This window comes from Phoca vitulina, unplaced genomic scaffold (genome assembly GCF_004348235.1).
Source record: "Phoca vitulina isolate PV1807 unplaced genomic scaffold, GSC_HSeal_1.0 scaffold1, whole genome shotgun sequence".
NCBI classification, from domain to species: Eukaryota; Metazoa; Chordata; class Mammalia; order Carnivora; family Phocidae; genus Phoca; species Phoca vitulina.
Window position 1 is genome coordinate 92761113 of NW_022589704.1, and position 17180 is coordinate 92778292.

Here is a 17180-nt window from a genome sequence, read left to right on the forward strand (position 1 = left end):
CAAGTTGCTTAATTTATTAGCATATAGTTGTTGATAATAATTTCTGATAATTGTTTCTATTTCCTTGATGGAACATGACAAGGATACCCACTCTTACCACTACTGTTCAACATAGTACTAGAAGTCCTAGCAACAGCAATCAGACAACAAAAAGAAATAAAAGGTATTCAAATTGGCAAAGAAGTCAAAATCTCTCTCTTTGCAGATGACATGATACTTTATGTGGAAAACCCCCAAAGACTCCACCCCTTACTAGAACTCATACAGCAATTCAGTAATGTCACAGGATACAAAATCAATGCACAGAAATCAGTTGCTTTCTTATACATTAACATGTAACTGTAGAAAGAGAAATTAGAGAATCGATTCTATTTACAATAGCACCAAAAACCATAAGACACCTTGGAATAAATCTAACCAAAGAGGTAAAGGATCTATATACTCTAGGAACTACAGAACATTCAAGAAAGAAATTGAAGAAGACACAAAAAGATGGAAAAACATTCCATGTTCATGGATCGCAAGAATAAACATTCTTAAAATGTCTATGCTGCCCAGGGCAATCTATACTTTCAACGCCATCCTGATCAAAATACCAACAGGATTTTTCAAAGTGCTAGAACAAACAATCCGAAAATTTTATGAAATCAGAAAAGACCCCGAATCGCCAAGGAAATGCTGAAAAAGAAAACCAAAGCTGGGGGCATCACGTTGCCCGATTTCAAGCTTTATTACAAAGCTGTGATCACCAAGACAGCATGGTACTGGCACAAAAACAGATACACAGACCAATGGAAGAGAACAGAAAGCCCAGATATGGACCCTCAACTCTATGGTCAAATAATCTTTGACAAAGCAGGAAAAAATATGCAATGGAAAAAAGACAGTCTCTTCAATAAATGGTGCTGGGAAAATTGGACAGCTATATAGAGAAGAATGAAACTCGACCATTCTCTTACCCCATACACAAAGATAAACTCAAAATGGATGAAAGACCTCAATGTGAGACAGGAATCCATCAAAATCACCTCTTTGACATTGGCCACAGCAATTTCTTTCAAGACACGTCTCCAAAGGCAAGGGAAACAAAAGCGAAAATAAACTTTTGGGACTTCATCAAGATAAAAAGCTCTGCACAGCAAAGGAAACAGTCAAGAAAACAAAGAGGCAACCCAGGGAATAGGGGAAGATATTTGCAATGACACACAAAGGGCAATCCAAGATCTATAAAGAACTTCTCAAACTCAACACCCAAAAACCAAATAATCAAGTCAAAAAATGGGCAGAAGACATGAAGAGACACTTCTCAAAAGAAGACACACAAATGGCTAACAGACACATGAAAAAATGTTCATCATCATTAGCCATCAGGGAAACTCAAATCAAAACCACACTGAGATACCACCTTACACTAGTTAGAATGGCAGAAATTGACAAGGCAAGAAACAACAAATGTTGGAGAGGTCATGGAGAAAGGGGAACCCTCTTACACTGTTGGTGGGAATGCAAATTGGTACAGTCACTTTGGAAAACAGTGTGGAGGTTCCTCAAAAAATTAAAAATTGAGCTACCCTATGCAATTGCACTACTGGGTATTTACCCCAAAGAAACAGATGCAGTGAAAAGAAGGGCCATATGCACCCCAATGTTCATAGCAGCAATGTCCACAACAGTCAAACTGTGGAAAGAGCTGAGATGCCCTTCAATAGACAAATGGATAAAGAAGATGTGGTCCATATATACAATGGAATATTACAGCCATGAGAAAGGATGAATACCTAACTTTTGCATCAACATGGATGGGACTGGAGGAGATTATGCTAAGTGAAATAAGTCAAGCAGAGAAAGTCAATTATCATACGGTTTCACTTATTTGTGGAACCTAAGGGATAGCATGGCGGACATTAGGAGAAGGAAGGGGAAAATGAAGAGGGGAAAATCGGAGGGGGAGACGAACCATGAGAGACTATGGACTCTGAGAAACAAACTGAGGGTTTTAGAGGGGTGGGGGGGTGGTGGAGAGATGGGTTAGCCTGGTGATGGGTATTAAGGAGGGCATGTATTGCATGGAGCAATGGGTGTTATATGCAAACAATGAATCATGGAACACTACATCAAAACTAATGATGTACTGTATGGTGACTAACATAACATAATAAAAATAAATAAAAATAAAAAGAATTCCCTCAAACTTATAAAGGACACCTATGAAGAACCTATGATGTTCTTAATGTTGAACCACTGAACATTTCCCCCCTTACAATGGGAAGAAGGCAAGAATGTCTACTCTCAACAGCTCTCAACATGTTACTAAAAGTCCTGGTTAGAGGCGCCTGGCTGGCTTAGTCAGTAGAGGACGTGCCTCTTGATCTCAGGGTCGTGAATTCAAGCCCCACGTCTGACACAGAGTTTACTTAGAAAAACAAACAAACAAACAAAAAAGACTGCCCTGATGACACTGTGCATAACTGACAGGGGTCACTAGCTGTTTTAGTAAATTAAAAAGAAAAAAAAGGTCCTGGTTAGTGCGTAACAATAAGAAAAGGACAAAAATTGAAAAAGAAGTAAAACTGTCCCTATTTGCAGGCAACGTGATTATGAATGTAGAAAATGCAAAAGAATTAACAATAAGATTATGAATCTTTACTTTAGCCAGGTCTGAAGATACAAAGTCAACATATAACCTATAATTACAGAGAACTAATGGTTGCCAGAGGGGAGGTGGATGGGGAGATGGGCAAAATGGGTGAAGGGGAGACACAGGTTTCCAGGTATGGAATGAGTAAGTCATGGGAATAAAAGGCACAGCGTAAGGAATATAGTCAATGAAGCTGTAATAGGTTGTATGATGACAGATGAGAGCTACATGTGCGAGCATATTATAATGTATAAACTCATCAAATCACTATGGTGCACACCTATAACTAATATAACATTGTGTGTCAACTATACTCAAATAAAAAGAATTTTTTTAAAGTCAACATACAAAATTTTATTGTATGTCTATGTGCTAACAATAAACAAATGAAAAACTAAACTAAAAAACAATTCCATTTACAACTACATACAATATAAAATACTCAGTAATAAATTTAACAAAAGATATGCAACACCTCCATCAAAAACGTTAAAGCACTGCCAAGAAAAATTAGAGACTTAAATAAATGGAGCAATGTGCCATTTTCATCACTGGAAGCTTCAAGACTGCCCAAATGTCACTTCTCCCCCAAAGTATCCTATAAATTGAACACAAACCCAATCAGTTCCAGCATAATCATAATCCTTTCTATAGAAACTGAGAAGCTCACTCTAAAATTCACAATGGAAACATAAAAGACCTAGAATAGACAAAACAATCTTGGGAAAACAACAAAAGCTAAAGAATTTACATTAACCTCAGGACTTAGTATAAAGTTATTCAATAGTTCTCAACTGAGGGCAATTTTGCCTCAGAGGACATGGGGCAATGTCTAGATACATTTTTGGTTGTCATCATTGGGAGAGTGCTATTGGCATCTAGTAATTAGAGGCTAGGGATACTACTAAATATTCTATACTGCATGGGGCAGCCCCATAACAATCTGGCCCAAAATTTTAATAACGCCAAGGCTGGGAAACCCTAAACTACAGTAATCAATACAATGTGCTACTGACATAGTATAGTCAAATAGATTAATGAAACAATACAGATTCCAGAAGGTAACCCCCTATTGCAACTGTCTGACAAATTTAATGGAGAAAAGTGTTTTCAACAGAGGGTTCTAGAACAGGATATCCCTATGTAAACACTGAACTCAATTCAAACCATATACAAATATTAGTTCAAGATGGATCACAGACCTAAAGGCTAAAATGATAAAGCCTGTAGAAGAAAACATAAAAAGAGTATCTTCATGACCTACAAAACTACTATCTGAAAAGACTTAAAAGCAGAATACATAAAAGAACTAAAAGACTCCTAAAACTCAATAAAAACTCAAACCAATTTAAAACATGTACAAAAAAATTTGAACAGACACTCCACAAAGACAAATGGCTAATAAGCACATGAAAAGTGGTTAATATTAACATTCATCACAGAAATACCAAATGAAAACCAGAATGAGAAATACAAATAATTCCACAAACTACATACCCATTTGAACGACTAAAATTTTTAAGACTGAAAACAAGCAATTGGTGAGAATGTACAGCCACCCAAACTCTCATACATGTATTGCTGGTAGGTGAATAAAATGATATAAAAAGCTTTAGCAGTTCGTTAAAGTTAAGCATATACCTATCCTATGATCCAGTAATTTCATTCCTGGGTATTTATCTAAGAGAAACAAAAACACAAGTCTCCAAAGACCTCATACAAGAATATTCTGCTTTAGGGGTGCCTGGGTGGCTTAGTCGTTAAGCGTCTGCCTTCGGCTCAGGTCATGATCCCAAGGTCCTTGGATCGAGCCCCGCATCAGGCTCCCTGTTCTGCATGAAGCCTGCTTCTCCCTCTCCCACTGCCCCTGCTTGTGTTCCCTCTCTCGCTGTGTCTGTCAAATAAATAAATAAAATCTTTAAGAAAAAAAAAAGAATATTCTGCTTTATTCATAGCCAGTATATCTGTCAACAACTGAAACTGCAGTATATCATACAACAGAGTACTACTCAGCAATAAAAAGAAATAGTGATCCTTGCAGCCATAAAGAAACCAGGCACAAAGAGTGTATATACTGTATGATGCCATATCACAAAATTCAAGATCCAGGCAAAAGTAATCTCTAATTTAAAAGAAAAAAAGAGAACAGCAGATGCCTGGGGAACATGAGTGAGGAGCACTGGGATTAACTGGAAAGGGTTGCTAGGGACCTTTCTGGGGGGGCAGCAATGTTCAGTTTCCTGAGTGAGGAGTGTTGTTACACTGATATAAACATTTGTCAAAATTAAGCAGTTTTGTGCATTAAAATATATGTAAATTTTATTTTAAAAAATCTAGTGGGGAGTGAAGAATTGATAGAGGTACTACTGAAACAAGAAAATAGCAGAACATTGTTAAAACTGAGTGATGGGCATATAGGGGTTAATCATACTATTTTGTCTACTTTACAAATGTTTGACATTTTTCATAATTAAAGGGTTTTTTTTTTAATTTCTCTTAATTCCCTCATTACTGGAGGAAGAGAGTTGGTAATCACTGTCCTCCACATGAATTAAAATCTCTTCAGTCACTATTTAAACTTTCTTTTATATGCTCAATAATCCCTGTCCTTTACACTTTCTTTAATCTTATTCATCATAATTAACAGCTCACCTTGCAATCTATTCATGTTTTCCCTAACTCACTTATTCACCACTATCTACATGGAGGAAAGGGTTGGAGAGAGTTAACCTTCCTTTAGCCCATGCCAGGCAGTATGCTACGTACTTTGAATACATTACCGAATTTATATCCCAAAATTGAATTTAGCATCTAAAATTTTAATCTTATTTACTTATTACTTCTCTCCCTCATCAGAATTTATGTTCAATGACAACATGGATCCTGTCTTGTTCATTATTTCTTCATATATGGCACACAACAGATACTCAGCAAATATGCATAAATCAAAGTATTAAGGAATATAAATAACATCAGAGATCACAAATACTCAGTTCAGCTCTCTTTTTGGTGCTGCAAATCATTTCCCATTCCAGTTATAGCCACCTTGTTTTGCCCTTAATTTTACTGTCATCTATATCAATTGTTATGTATTTGTTTCAAGTAGAATAGAATGATCTGTGTTTGAAAACTTCACATTTTCTCTTTATGAAAAAATGTAATCATAAAAATATTTAAAAAATCAATTTATATTTCAGCATATCTTTAAATGATTTTTTTAATGATGTGTGATTTCTGTATGCAGTGTTACTTTTTCTGCTCTTATTCATATGAATAAAGAAGAAAATCCTAATGCTTTTATAATCTCAAATTCTGTTACCATCACCATAAAGCTTAAAAACCCTCGCAAATATTCAGAGTTCCTTACAGAAGGATAAACTGTAGTTAATAACAGATTTATAATAAAAATGATCAATTTTACTTCAAAAAAATTATCTAACAAAACGAAGCATCTACATAAGCCTAAAATCAAATCATTAGTTCCCTTTAGTGCAAAACAGAAAATCTAGGTTTGTTCTCAGAGTACATTCTTTAGTAATCATTTGGGGCATGGTTTATCTTAGATTAGAATTAAGTATCTTAATATCCAGCAGTATCTTAGATTAGAATTAAAGTTCCACCTCAATTTTGAATAATTTCTTCATTCTTAAATATCCTCAAAACTTCCATAAAGTTAAAAAACGGGGTGGGGGGGACAAATCTATTAGTGGTATTGTAAAATACAAAACCTGAGTGAAATAGCTGCTAATAACAGCAAGTCAATTAAGACCAAGATTTCTCCTCAATAGTTAAGCAAAATACTCTATCATGAAGTTGGTAATTGCAATGTTTCTCTGACTAAAAAACTTCTGAAAAGATTTTCTAACATTCTAAGGGAGAAAGCAAGAGAGAAGTAAACATCAGAAGAAACAAAATCACTCACAAAGAATGACATTATACATATAAAATTCTATTTAAAAACAGTTCACAAACGTCTTACATATGTTTTTTGCCAGATTCAAATCCAAGTTCTTTCAGATGCCACTTTATGTTCATAGATCATACATAACTTTAAAAAAACATTTAATTCAAAAGTACCAAATGCAGCAAAGGGCTTAAAAATAGAAATTTCAAAGCAAATACTTATTTACAGACACCAGCAAAAAGATCTGACCTTTTCAAGTGGCTTTCCCAAAGAGTTTCCAATCAGTTTCCAATCATTTAAGACTTCTTCAACTTTGGAAATAAACCTAGGGAGGAGTAAAAAACAACAACAACAAAAAACTTTCTGAACATGTAACAACTCTTTTTTTTTACTATTGTTACACAATTTCTTTAAAACAGTATTTTTTATATTTTAACATTTTTATCAGAGAAGACTCAGTAAATTTAGTATTATTAGTCTATTTTATGGATATGGAATAAATGTGGAAATAATCTTCTCTAATCCAAGAATTCTTAAATTTTGATTTTTTGAAATAAATATTTTTTAGTAAACTCTACCCTCAACATAGGACTCGAACACAGAACCCCAAATCAAGAGTTCCAAGCTCTATTGACTGAGCCAGCCAGGCACCCCAAATTTTGACTTTTTTAAAGTCTACTTCTTATCCAGTTAAAGCATTCTGCTTCTATAAAATATAAATTAAGAATAAATCTCTCTATATTAAAATGAATATAAATTTGGAACAGAAGTAAAAACTGACAGACTAAAAGGATACTAGTAAAGATAACTATGAAACCGGGACACCTGGGTGGCTCAGTCGGTTAAGTCTGCCTTCAGTTCAGGTCATGATCCCAGGGTCCTGGGATCTCTCTGACAAATAAATAAATAAATAAAATCTAAAAAAAAAAGATAACTACGAAATCAATCACTTTTCCCTACCTTCAAAATAACTAAGCTATTTAAATTAAATTTTCCTTTGAAAATACTTAGGAACTGATTTATCTCCCCCTCCCCCGCAAAAGAAAACATTCGGGAACTTTGCTCATTAAAATAAACCATGTTTTGGGGCACCTGGGTGGCTCAGTAGGTTGAGCGTCTGCCGTAGGCTCAAGGTCATGATCCCAGGGTCCTGGGATCTAGCCCTGCATCTGGCTCCCTGCTCCATGGGGAGCCAGTTTCTCCCTCTCCCTCTACCTGCCTTTCCCCCTGCTTGTTCTCTCTCTCTCTGTCTCTCTCTCAAATAAATAAAATCTTAAAAAATAAACTGTGTTTTAAGGGACAGCTGGCAAGAAACTACAAGGAGATCTGTCAGCTATAAGGAATAACTGACAGATTTTAAAACTAATCACTATCTAATCTTTAAATCTTCTGATGAAGCACACCTATTAAAAAGAGAATGAATTTTGGGGTGCCTGGGCGGCTTAGTTGTTTAATCGACTGCCTTCGGCTCAGGTCATGATCCCAGGGTCCCGGGATCAAGTCCCGCATCGGGCTCCCTGCTCGGTGGGAAGCCTGCTTCTCCCTCTCCCCCTGCTTGTGCGCTCTCTCTCTCTCTACCTCTCTCTGTCAAATAAAAAAATAAAATCTTTAAAAAAAAAAGAGAATGGGGCACCTGGGTGGCTCAGTTGGTTAAGCAACTGCCTTCGGCTCAGGTCATGATCCTGGAGTCCCAGGATCGAGTCCCGCATCGGACTCCCTGCTCGGCAGGGAGTCTGCTTCTCCCTCTGATCCTCCCCCCTCTCATGCTCTCCCTCTCTGTCTCATTCTCTCTCCCAAATAAATAAATAAAATCTTTAAAAAAAAATAAAAATAAAAAAATAAAAAAAAAAGAGAATGAATTTTGACTAGTGACATGCTCAATATCAGCAAATTAAAACTGTCAAATCTCAGTAGTAGCATTAAAAGACTCAGAAGACTTTTATTACTCTTAAGAAGCTAACTTCTTATGTAAGTATGATGCAATCTAATAGCAAAATTGCTCTCCTAAAACACCTACATCATATTGCTAGAGTAGTAGAGTTAATTCTAGTCAAAATATATTCACAGGCATCAGGTTTTTTTCTTCAGTGACATAATTATAAGTTAATACTTACATCTGTTGTAAGACAGTAACGATAGTAATGATAAATCGGAGTTTTTATGATTTAAATGAACCTTCTAATTAATTCCTCTTTAAAAGTAAAGGCAGTATTAATAAATATACTAATTCACTTCTGCGTAGTTCAGTCAAAAGGCAATTAATTATTGGTGATGAAGATGAATACTCTAGAAATAAGTCAACATGTTTACCAAAAAAAGGAAATAAAAATTTTAAATGTATCCACATGTGAGCAAAAATGTGCATGTGAGGGGCACCTGGGTGGCACAGTTGGTTAAACTACCGACTCTTGGTTTCGGCTCAGATTGTGATCTCAGCATCGTGAGATCAAGCCCTATACCAGGCAATGGGAAGTGTGTCTGTTTAAGACTCCCTCTCTGCCCCTCCCCCACTCTCTCCAAAATAAAATCTTTTTAAAAAATGTGCATGTGAAATGTACATTGCATTTATAAAGGTAAAAAACTGGAAGCCACCTAACTGTCCAACTGCAGCAAGCAGCTGTAAATTTACGGTATATCCACTGAATGGATTAGTATGCATCCATTAAAAATCATTTTTGAAGGCCATTTGAGGAAATAAGAAAATGCATTTCATATATGAAATGAAAAATGGAAGCTATAGAAATAAGTGTCAATATGTCTTGATACAAAATGTTTACAACACACAGATTAGAAGAAATTTTCTCAAAATATTAATAGTAGCTATCTCCTAGTGGTACAATTATAGGTTTCTTAGATTCTTTTTTTCTTTTTAATTCTACTGTGAGGTATTATAATAAAAAATTTGAAAAAAAAAAATCATTTAGGGGCGCCTGGGTGGCTCAGTTGGTTAAGCGACTGCCTTCGGCTCAGGTCATGATCCTGGAGTCCCGGGATTGAGTCCCGCATCAGCAGGGAGTCTGCTTCTCCCTCTGACCCCCACCCCTCTCAATGTGCGCTCTCTCTCTCTCTCTCATTCTCTCTCTCAAATTAAAAAAAAAAAAAATCTTTAAAAAAAAATCATTTAGAGGCACCTGGGTGGCTCAGTCATTAAGCGTCTGCCTTCGGCTCAGGTCATGATCCCAGGGTCCTGGGATCGAGCCCCGCATGGGGCTCCCTGCTCCGCAGGAAGCCTGCTTCTCCCTCTCCCACTCCTGCTTGTGTTCCCTCTCTCGCTCTCTGTCAAATAAATAAATAAAAATCTTAAAAAAAAAAAGAAAAATCATTTAAAATAATATTGCTTTCACAGTAAAAGGAACATATCAAAATACTTATTTTATGATTTCTACTGATACTAGCTAAAAGAGAAAAATTAGTCTAAAATATTGAGAATTTGACTAGAAAAAATTAATAACTATCCCAGAAAAATCTCAAGGATCACAGTCGAAGGGTCATTTCCTCTGACTCCTCACTCTGTATTAGATTCCTTTTTTATAGGCCCTTGTAAGACCAGGTGTTTCCCCTTCTCAGGTCTTATTTCAATTGTAATTACAGACTCATTTGTATTATTATTTGATTCATGTCTGTCTCTTCCACTAGACTATATGTTAAGAGCAGGAATTATCTATTTTTATTGACCACATCCATATGTCCTGCACTGTATTTGACACATGGGCACTCAAATATTTCTGCAAAGGACAAAAGATTAAAAAGAGGGGGTTCTATTCAGTCCTCTCAATAAATTGTATGGCTCCTAACATATTAACAAGAACTTTCATTCACACATTAAACTCAAGGTTTAAGAGACTCCAAAGTTTTAACATTTTCCCATGAGCTGTAAAACACTACTTTAGCTCTAGAAACAAGAGGATAAAAGCCAAAAACCAAATTTCCTACTTTGTGGTAGTTCTCATAACTGTATTAACAATTATTTCCGTATCAAGAGCTAAAGGACTTAATATTGCACTTCAGGATATTTTAAATATTTAGCTAAGGGGAAAAAAAAAATCATGTTTCCATTCCATACCCTTGTTGCTTCCTCACCCCACCCTCTAAGTTTCAGGTTACATTTTTCTATCTACCTTCAAGACATCAAGTTATTATTTCAAATTCAACATGTCTAAAACTGCACTCTTCCCACTTTGCCACTTTATCTTCATTCTTCCAGGCAAGAAATTCCAGTGGCATGTTTCTTTCTACTCTAACATTTCATCAAGTGTATCTAAAAATCTTTGAAATGTCTTACAATCCTCCCGCCTAGCCTCCCTTTCTCTCCAGTCTCCAAATCACCAACCTATTGATCAAAGTAAGTCACTTGGCTTCTTTTTACCTAATCTCCTGTAACAACTCTCATCCTATCACTTTGCTACTCCAAAATCAAGGGCCTCTTTAATGGTTCTAAGTGTGGTCTCTTGACCAGCAACATCAGCCTCATCTGGGAACTTGCTAGAAATGCACATTTTTAGGTCCACCTCTGACATGATCAGAAACTATGATTCTGATGCACACTGAAGTTTGAGAATCCCTGGTCTTAAAGCACCAAGTCTAGAGATTCCTTTACTGAGCTTTGGAGGCTGTCCATGACCTGTCCCATTTTATTAATCTTATGTATTTCCCTTCAATAGATAGCCTTCACTCCAGTAAAGACATCTTCATGAAGTCCCAAAGGCTCATTTTCACCCGTCTCTTCTCATGTTAACCTTCTCATGTCTAACCAACCACTTCCCACTTTCAAGGCCCAGCTCATTTCCTATCTTTTCTATGAAATTATCTCCCCTAATTGTGATCCACAATATCATCCTTCTTTAAATTATTATTTTTTAAAGATTTTATTTATTTATTTGACAGAGAGAGACACAGCGAGAGAGAGAGAACACAAGAAGGGGGGAGTGGGAGAAGCAGGCTTCCCGCTGAGCAGGGAGCCCAATGCGGGGCTTGATCCCAGGATGCTGGGATCATGACCTGAACTGAAGGCAGACGCTTAACGACTGAGCCACCCAGGCACCCCTAAATTATTTTTTTTTTATAGTTAATACAAGCTGGCTTACAATTTAACCATTTGCTGTTTTGTTTAACACATGGATCAAAGGTTCTGTTTTATCCTTTGTTCTTTTCCACTAGTTTAACTCTGGACACAGAATACCTGCTCAATAAAGCCTTGCCAGTATGGTTATGTCTTACAGACTTTTCTGTTTTGGAGGATACCACAAGTCAAACTATTATTCCAGCAGGGATTTTTTTTTTTTTTTAAGTAGGCTCCACACCCAGCATGGAGCCCAACACAGGGCTTGAACTCATGACCCTGAGATCAAGACCTGAGCTGAGATCAAGAGTTGGCCGCTTAACCAACTGAACCACCCAGGCGCCCCTCCAGCAGGGATCTTTTATATTTTCCTCTGTCATCTCATGACAACATGCACAAATTTCCTCTCCCAACCTGCAACAAGCTAAATACTGACCTCCACACCCATAAGGGTCTCTGTGACACCGACCAGAAAATCTCTCAATCTAAGCTATCACTCCTTCACAAAGTTGGCTTCCAACTAATTTCAGTGATAAAATTTCACTCAGCTGTTCACTGAGGTTTAAAAGTCACAGGAAGGCTGGGCACATTACCCACTGGAATGTAACAACTTGAATCAAAGAGTTCCAAAGCCATCTGCAGCCTATCTTAAAAGGTTATTCTAAAGGACAGAATGGAGATGGTGGGAGTGTGACAGATGGACAACCACCAGTACTATGAAGGCCCCCTCCAAAAAAGGGTATACCAATGCATAGGACAGGAAAAAAGCAACTGCCAAGTTTACTGCTTATGATAACAAAATGAGTTAAACGGAAATGAAACCAGGAACGGAAGTGGTAGCTACGGAAATTGTTTCTGCGGGTGGGCAACAACCAAGGTCTGAGGAAAGTGGCCTCAGAGTAAACAAAACTTTTTCTGAGAGCTGCATCTCAAGGGTTTGGCTGACGGGGGCGGGCCGGGGCTTGTCAGACGCTAGACGCGGAAGAGCCTTGCAGCACATTGGGGACAGGAGAAGACGCAGAGCCGGGGCTTCGCCGGTCTTACTTTTCCCGCATAAGTAGCATCACATGTGGTCTACGTTGGGGAAGCGGCAGGGGGACGCCGGGGCCCACGGTACTGATAACCAATCATACGACTCACTCACCTTTCCCATTCCGAGGCAGTAGTGAAGTCCGTGATCTCAAATACCTCGGATTCGGGCTACGGTAAAGAAAAGGAAAGAAAAAGAGATTGAGCCCCCGGGCGCTGACACGAAGGAGCGAACTTACAGACAGGGATAGGTAGGGAGGAAACACCTCACCTCACTGTCGGCCGCCATCTTGAGGAGCGCCGGGAAAGGCGCTAGGGCTGCCGGGAAGAGGAGCAGGACGACGGAGGGAAGGAGGATAAGGAAGGCGGGGAGCGAGGGGGGCGGGGAGCGAGCGGGGGTGGGGGGGAGCGAGCGGGGGCGGGGCCTCGGCGCAGACCCGCCCCCGGATACACCTCCCCCTAGTAGTGAGTCCCGCCTAGAAAAGTCCTCAAAGGCTGAAATCATTTGATTTAAAAACAAACAAAAAAGAAAAACTTTGAATTTGAAATTTTCCTTTAAAGTAATGAATTCCTGAAGAAAACAGAAGCAAGGAGGTAAGACAAGGCCCTAGATTCCTGTGGATAAAGTTGTATTAAAAAACCTAAACCACATTGAATTTGTTTTCATTCAACCTCTATTTATTGACTGCAAGGCCCAAGGCTAGATGCTGTAATATCCACCCTCCTCCACCCCCCTCAAATAATTTACACCAGTTTGAGGAGCATGAAATAAAATCATTGTGCTAGTTACCTGGTTTCTGGGAAGAGCAACATACTGTTCAATGAATATTTCACTTTTTAAGCCACTGAGGAACAGAAGGGGTAGCAGCTAGATAATTATATCTCATACATACTGAAATGTATATCATGAAATGATACCATGTCTAGGATTTGCATGAAAATAATGGGAGGGGAAAGTGGGTAGGGCTAGGAATAAAACCAGATTAGCTATGTGTGGGTAATAGCGTAAGCTAGTGATGGGTACATGGCTGTTTATACTATTCTACTTCTGTTAGGTCTGAAATTTTTCATAATTAAAAGCGGAAAAAGATTAAATCTCATTTAATGAGTTTTGCAACCCACAAGAAGGAATTTGGTAGAGGACTAAGAAATTTAGCTTCAGTGATAAAAAAATTTTTTTGATCTTGTGATTCAATCAGTTAAGTGTCCAACTCTTGATTTTGGCTCAGGTCATGATCTCAGAGTTGTGAGATTGAGCCCTGCTAGGGGTTCCACACTCAGCACGGAGTCTACTGGAGATTCTATCCCCCTCCCTCTCCCTTCCCCTCTGCTCCTCTCCCCACCCTACCCCCACTCATTTTCTCTCTCTCTCTCTCAAGTAAATAAATAAATAAAATCTTTTTTTTTTTAATTTTTATCTTAAAAGGTTAAGATATCAAAAATTCAGTGATATAGATAGGGCAGATGAGGAAACTAAAGTCAGAAGAATTTTGACAACAGATAGTTATTTCTAGTGCCAAACCTTGAACCCCTATCTTCTGATGTTCCTTCTAGTTTCTATCTACTATACCAGTGGGGGATTGTGAGTTACTATGGCTCAGTCTTTCCCAAGAGGTCTCAACTTGCATCCCTCATTCATTTACAAGCATTTATTAAACAGCTAACTATAAGCCAATCACTGTGCTAGGATATTAAGATGTATTGTAAATATAGACCCTCACTTCAAGGAACTCAAAGTCTAGTAGGGAAACTGGAAATTCATCGCACAACAGAATGAAGAGGTGCTACATGTATCAGCATTAGTATTAGCAATGTAGAGGTCAATGGTAATCTTGACAAGAAGAATCTTTTTTTTTTTTAAAGATTTTATTTATTTATTTGACAGAGAGAGACACAGCGAGAGAGGGAACACAAGCAGGGGGAGTGGGAGAGGGAGAAGCAGGCTTCCCACCGAGCAGGGAGCCCAATGTGGGGCTCGATCCCAGGACCCTGGGATCATGACCTGAGCTGAAGACAGACACTTAACGACTGAGCCACCCAGGCGGCCCTTGACAAGAAGAATCTTGAAGGAGAGCTGAAGGATAAGATGGAGCAACCAGGTTGAGAGTGGGGAAGGCTTCTAAGCATGTCTAGAGGCTCGAAGGTGGGAAAGTCTGATCCATCCAATGAACATAAAGGGGGCACTTAGAGCACAGTGTTTGTGATGAAGTTGGAAAGGTATGAATGGGCCAGACCAAATAGAGCCTCTGGCCAGAGTTGGACTGTATTTGAAGCACAACGAAAGTCACTGAAATATATTCAGCAAGAGAGCAATATGATCCAATTTACATTTTGCAAAAGTCTGGGTACTATATGAACAGATTGGGGGTGCAGGCATTGTAAAAGAAGTAGGATCAGCTGGTGACTATTAAAGCATCCAGTGAGAGATGATGGTGTGGGGTCTTGGACTGGGGCGGTCAGCTGACATGGTGAACTTATTTGATATGCATTTTGGAGATAACAATAGTTGGGACTTGATGCTGGATTAAATGTAGAGATAAGGGAAAGGAAGGAATCAAGATAATTTTCAGGTTTCTGGCCTAAGCAAATACGTGGGAAATGATGCCATTTCCTGAGATGAGCAAGACTGGAAGGAGCAAGGAAATTCGTGTTTGGTTTGGGTAGTGTGAAGTTTGACAGGTTTGTACCCAAAGATACTCAAGGAGAGGTGTCAAGGAGAAAATTGGGTATAAGACTAGGAATCAGAGGCAAGACCTGGTGGTGAAGATTTTTGGGTGGATCTTAAATCACAAGAACAGATGAGGCGATTTAAGAAAAGAGCCTCATCTGAAGACCTGAAAACATTTTATATTTAGAGAATGGATAAAGGAAAAGTATTCAGTGAAAGAAGGAGGAAAGGAATGGCTTGAGAAATAGGAAAGCAAAGAAAGAGTGATGGCACAGAACCCGAGAGAGGAAAATGTTTCACGATGGTAAATATTGACTGCTGCTTAAAAGCGAGTGATAGAGGAATATAGGATCAAGGGTGATGGATTGATGTTGTTTCTGGGGTTTTCCTTTGTCTTTAAGGTAGAGAACAGATATGTTTGCGTGTGGATGATAATCTAAGAGAGAGACTGATGATGAAGGGGAGCTGGGAGAGTTGAAGTTCCTGATAAGGTAAGAGAGGAGGAAATCCAGAGCTGTTGGTCACACAACCCCTGGGGGCACCATTCACATTGCATTCAGAAGTCTTGCTTCAGGAGGTGAACCCCTGAAGATCACCTTTCAAGTAGCACTCCCTGGAGTGAGCAAGGAGCCTGATGCAGGACTCGATCCCAGGAGTCTGGGATCGTGACCTGAGCTGAAGGCAGACACTTAACTGACTGAGTCACCCAGGTGTCCCAAGTCTGTAGCTCTTAAGGTCAGACAAACCCAGGTTCAGCCATTTACTAACTACAGTATATGACTTGGGGCAAATTACTTAATTCTTCCAAACCCCAGGGTCTTTATTAGTAAAATAGGACTTCTAAGACCTCGTATTGCAAAGGATTGTGGCAAAGATTAAGTTTTATGAACCTATGTAAATTGTTTAGCTCAACGTCCTGGCACGTAGTAGGTGATCAACTGTAGTAGGAGCATTTATCATGAATTTACTATGAAAACCAGAAAGTGCTACTCACATGAAAGGCATTACTTTTTCTTGCTCCCCGCTTATCCATGTTTCAGTACATACCAAAATGAGAAACTAAAAAATCACAAAGACTTTGCTGCATGAAGTTAAATTTTAGAAACTGGATGAAACAGCCTTACCGGGTTGCTAGGTAAAGTTTTCTTCCAAGATATTTTTGGCTTCTTGTCTCCTCCCTGGAGAAATTTTTAAAATAAGTTATTTGTTAAAGCGAAGTGTGAAGCCAGGATGCTAATGATGTAAAGTACCCAGGGGAGACACACTTTTATTAGATTTTCACTGGTTCACAAGGCAGAAAAGATTTTGTTTCTTCAGTATTAAGAGCTCTTTGGCTACACGTCCAAAGGCAAGGGTTTTTCTGTTGCAAGCACGTTTCCTCACTGGCATAATTTTCGGTTATTTCAAGGTGTTAACCAATAATAGCCATGGGGAGAATTTTGACGCTTAAGCAATTTAAGAGGTTAGATGCCTGGAAAAAAAAAGTCACCCTTGGCTTAGTCCTCAGAGGAATGTGGGGGCATAACAGTTTAATTAGGTCTTAGTGAAACAGCAAACATTGTGAGAGGGGCAACAGCAGTGAGACTACACCATCCTCACCTACCGGGATGCCTCTGTGCAGGGAGGGCAGCTACAATAGAAGGTAGAGCCGGAAGACAAACACGTGCTGTGAAAATAAGAAACTCTTTAAAGAGAAATCTCTAAAGCAAAATCCTCAGGCAGCATTTTTTCATTCACTCAGTAATATTTATCAAGTCATAGCATTGTGGTCAATCCTACGGAGGGATTCAAAGAATCATCCTGGCTCACAGTCTGAGATAAGATATATAAGTATGATATGGTTTAGAAAGGGATGCATGATGGTTAATCCGACTTCTTCAAA

At 38.5% G+C, this 17180-nt stretch overlaps 1 protein-coding gene across 2 annotated transcripts in view; it reads right to left on the reverse strand.

The window, feature by feature from the left end:
- Positions 1-12986, reverse strand: part of RAB3GAP1 (RAB3 GTPase activating protein catalytic subunit 1) — a 113049-nt gene extending 100063 nt beyond the window's left edge. For both annotated transcript variants that reach the window (XM_032411453.1, XM_032411443.1), the window contains exons 1-3: positions 12902-12986; positions 12746-12801; positions 6792-6867 (exon numbers count right to left, since the gene is read on the reverse strand). In XM_032411453.1, coding sequence (XP_032267344.1) covers positions 6792-6867; positions 12746-12801; positions 12902-12919 — 150 coding nt within the window. In that variant the 5' untranslated portion in view covers positions 12920-12986. The remainder of the gene's footprint in view (positions 1-6791; positions 6868-12745; positions 12802-12901) is intronic.
- Between the last annotated feature and the right edge of the window lie 4194 nt (positions 12987-17180).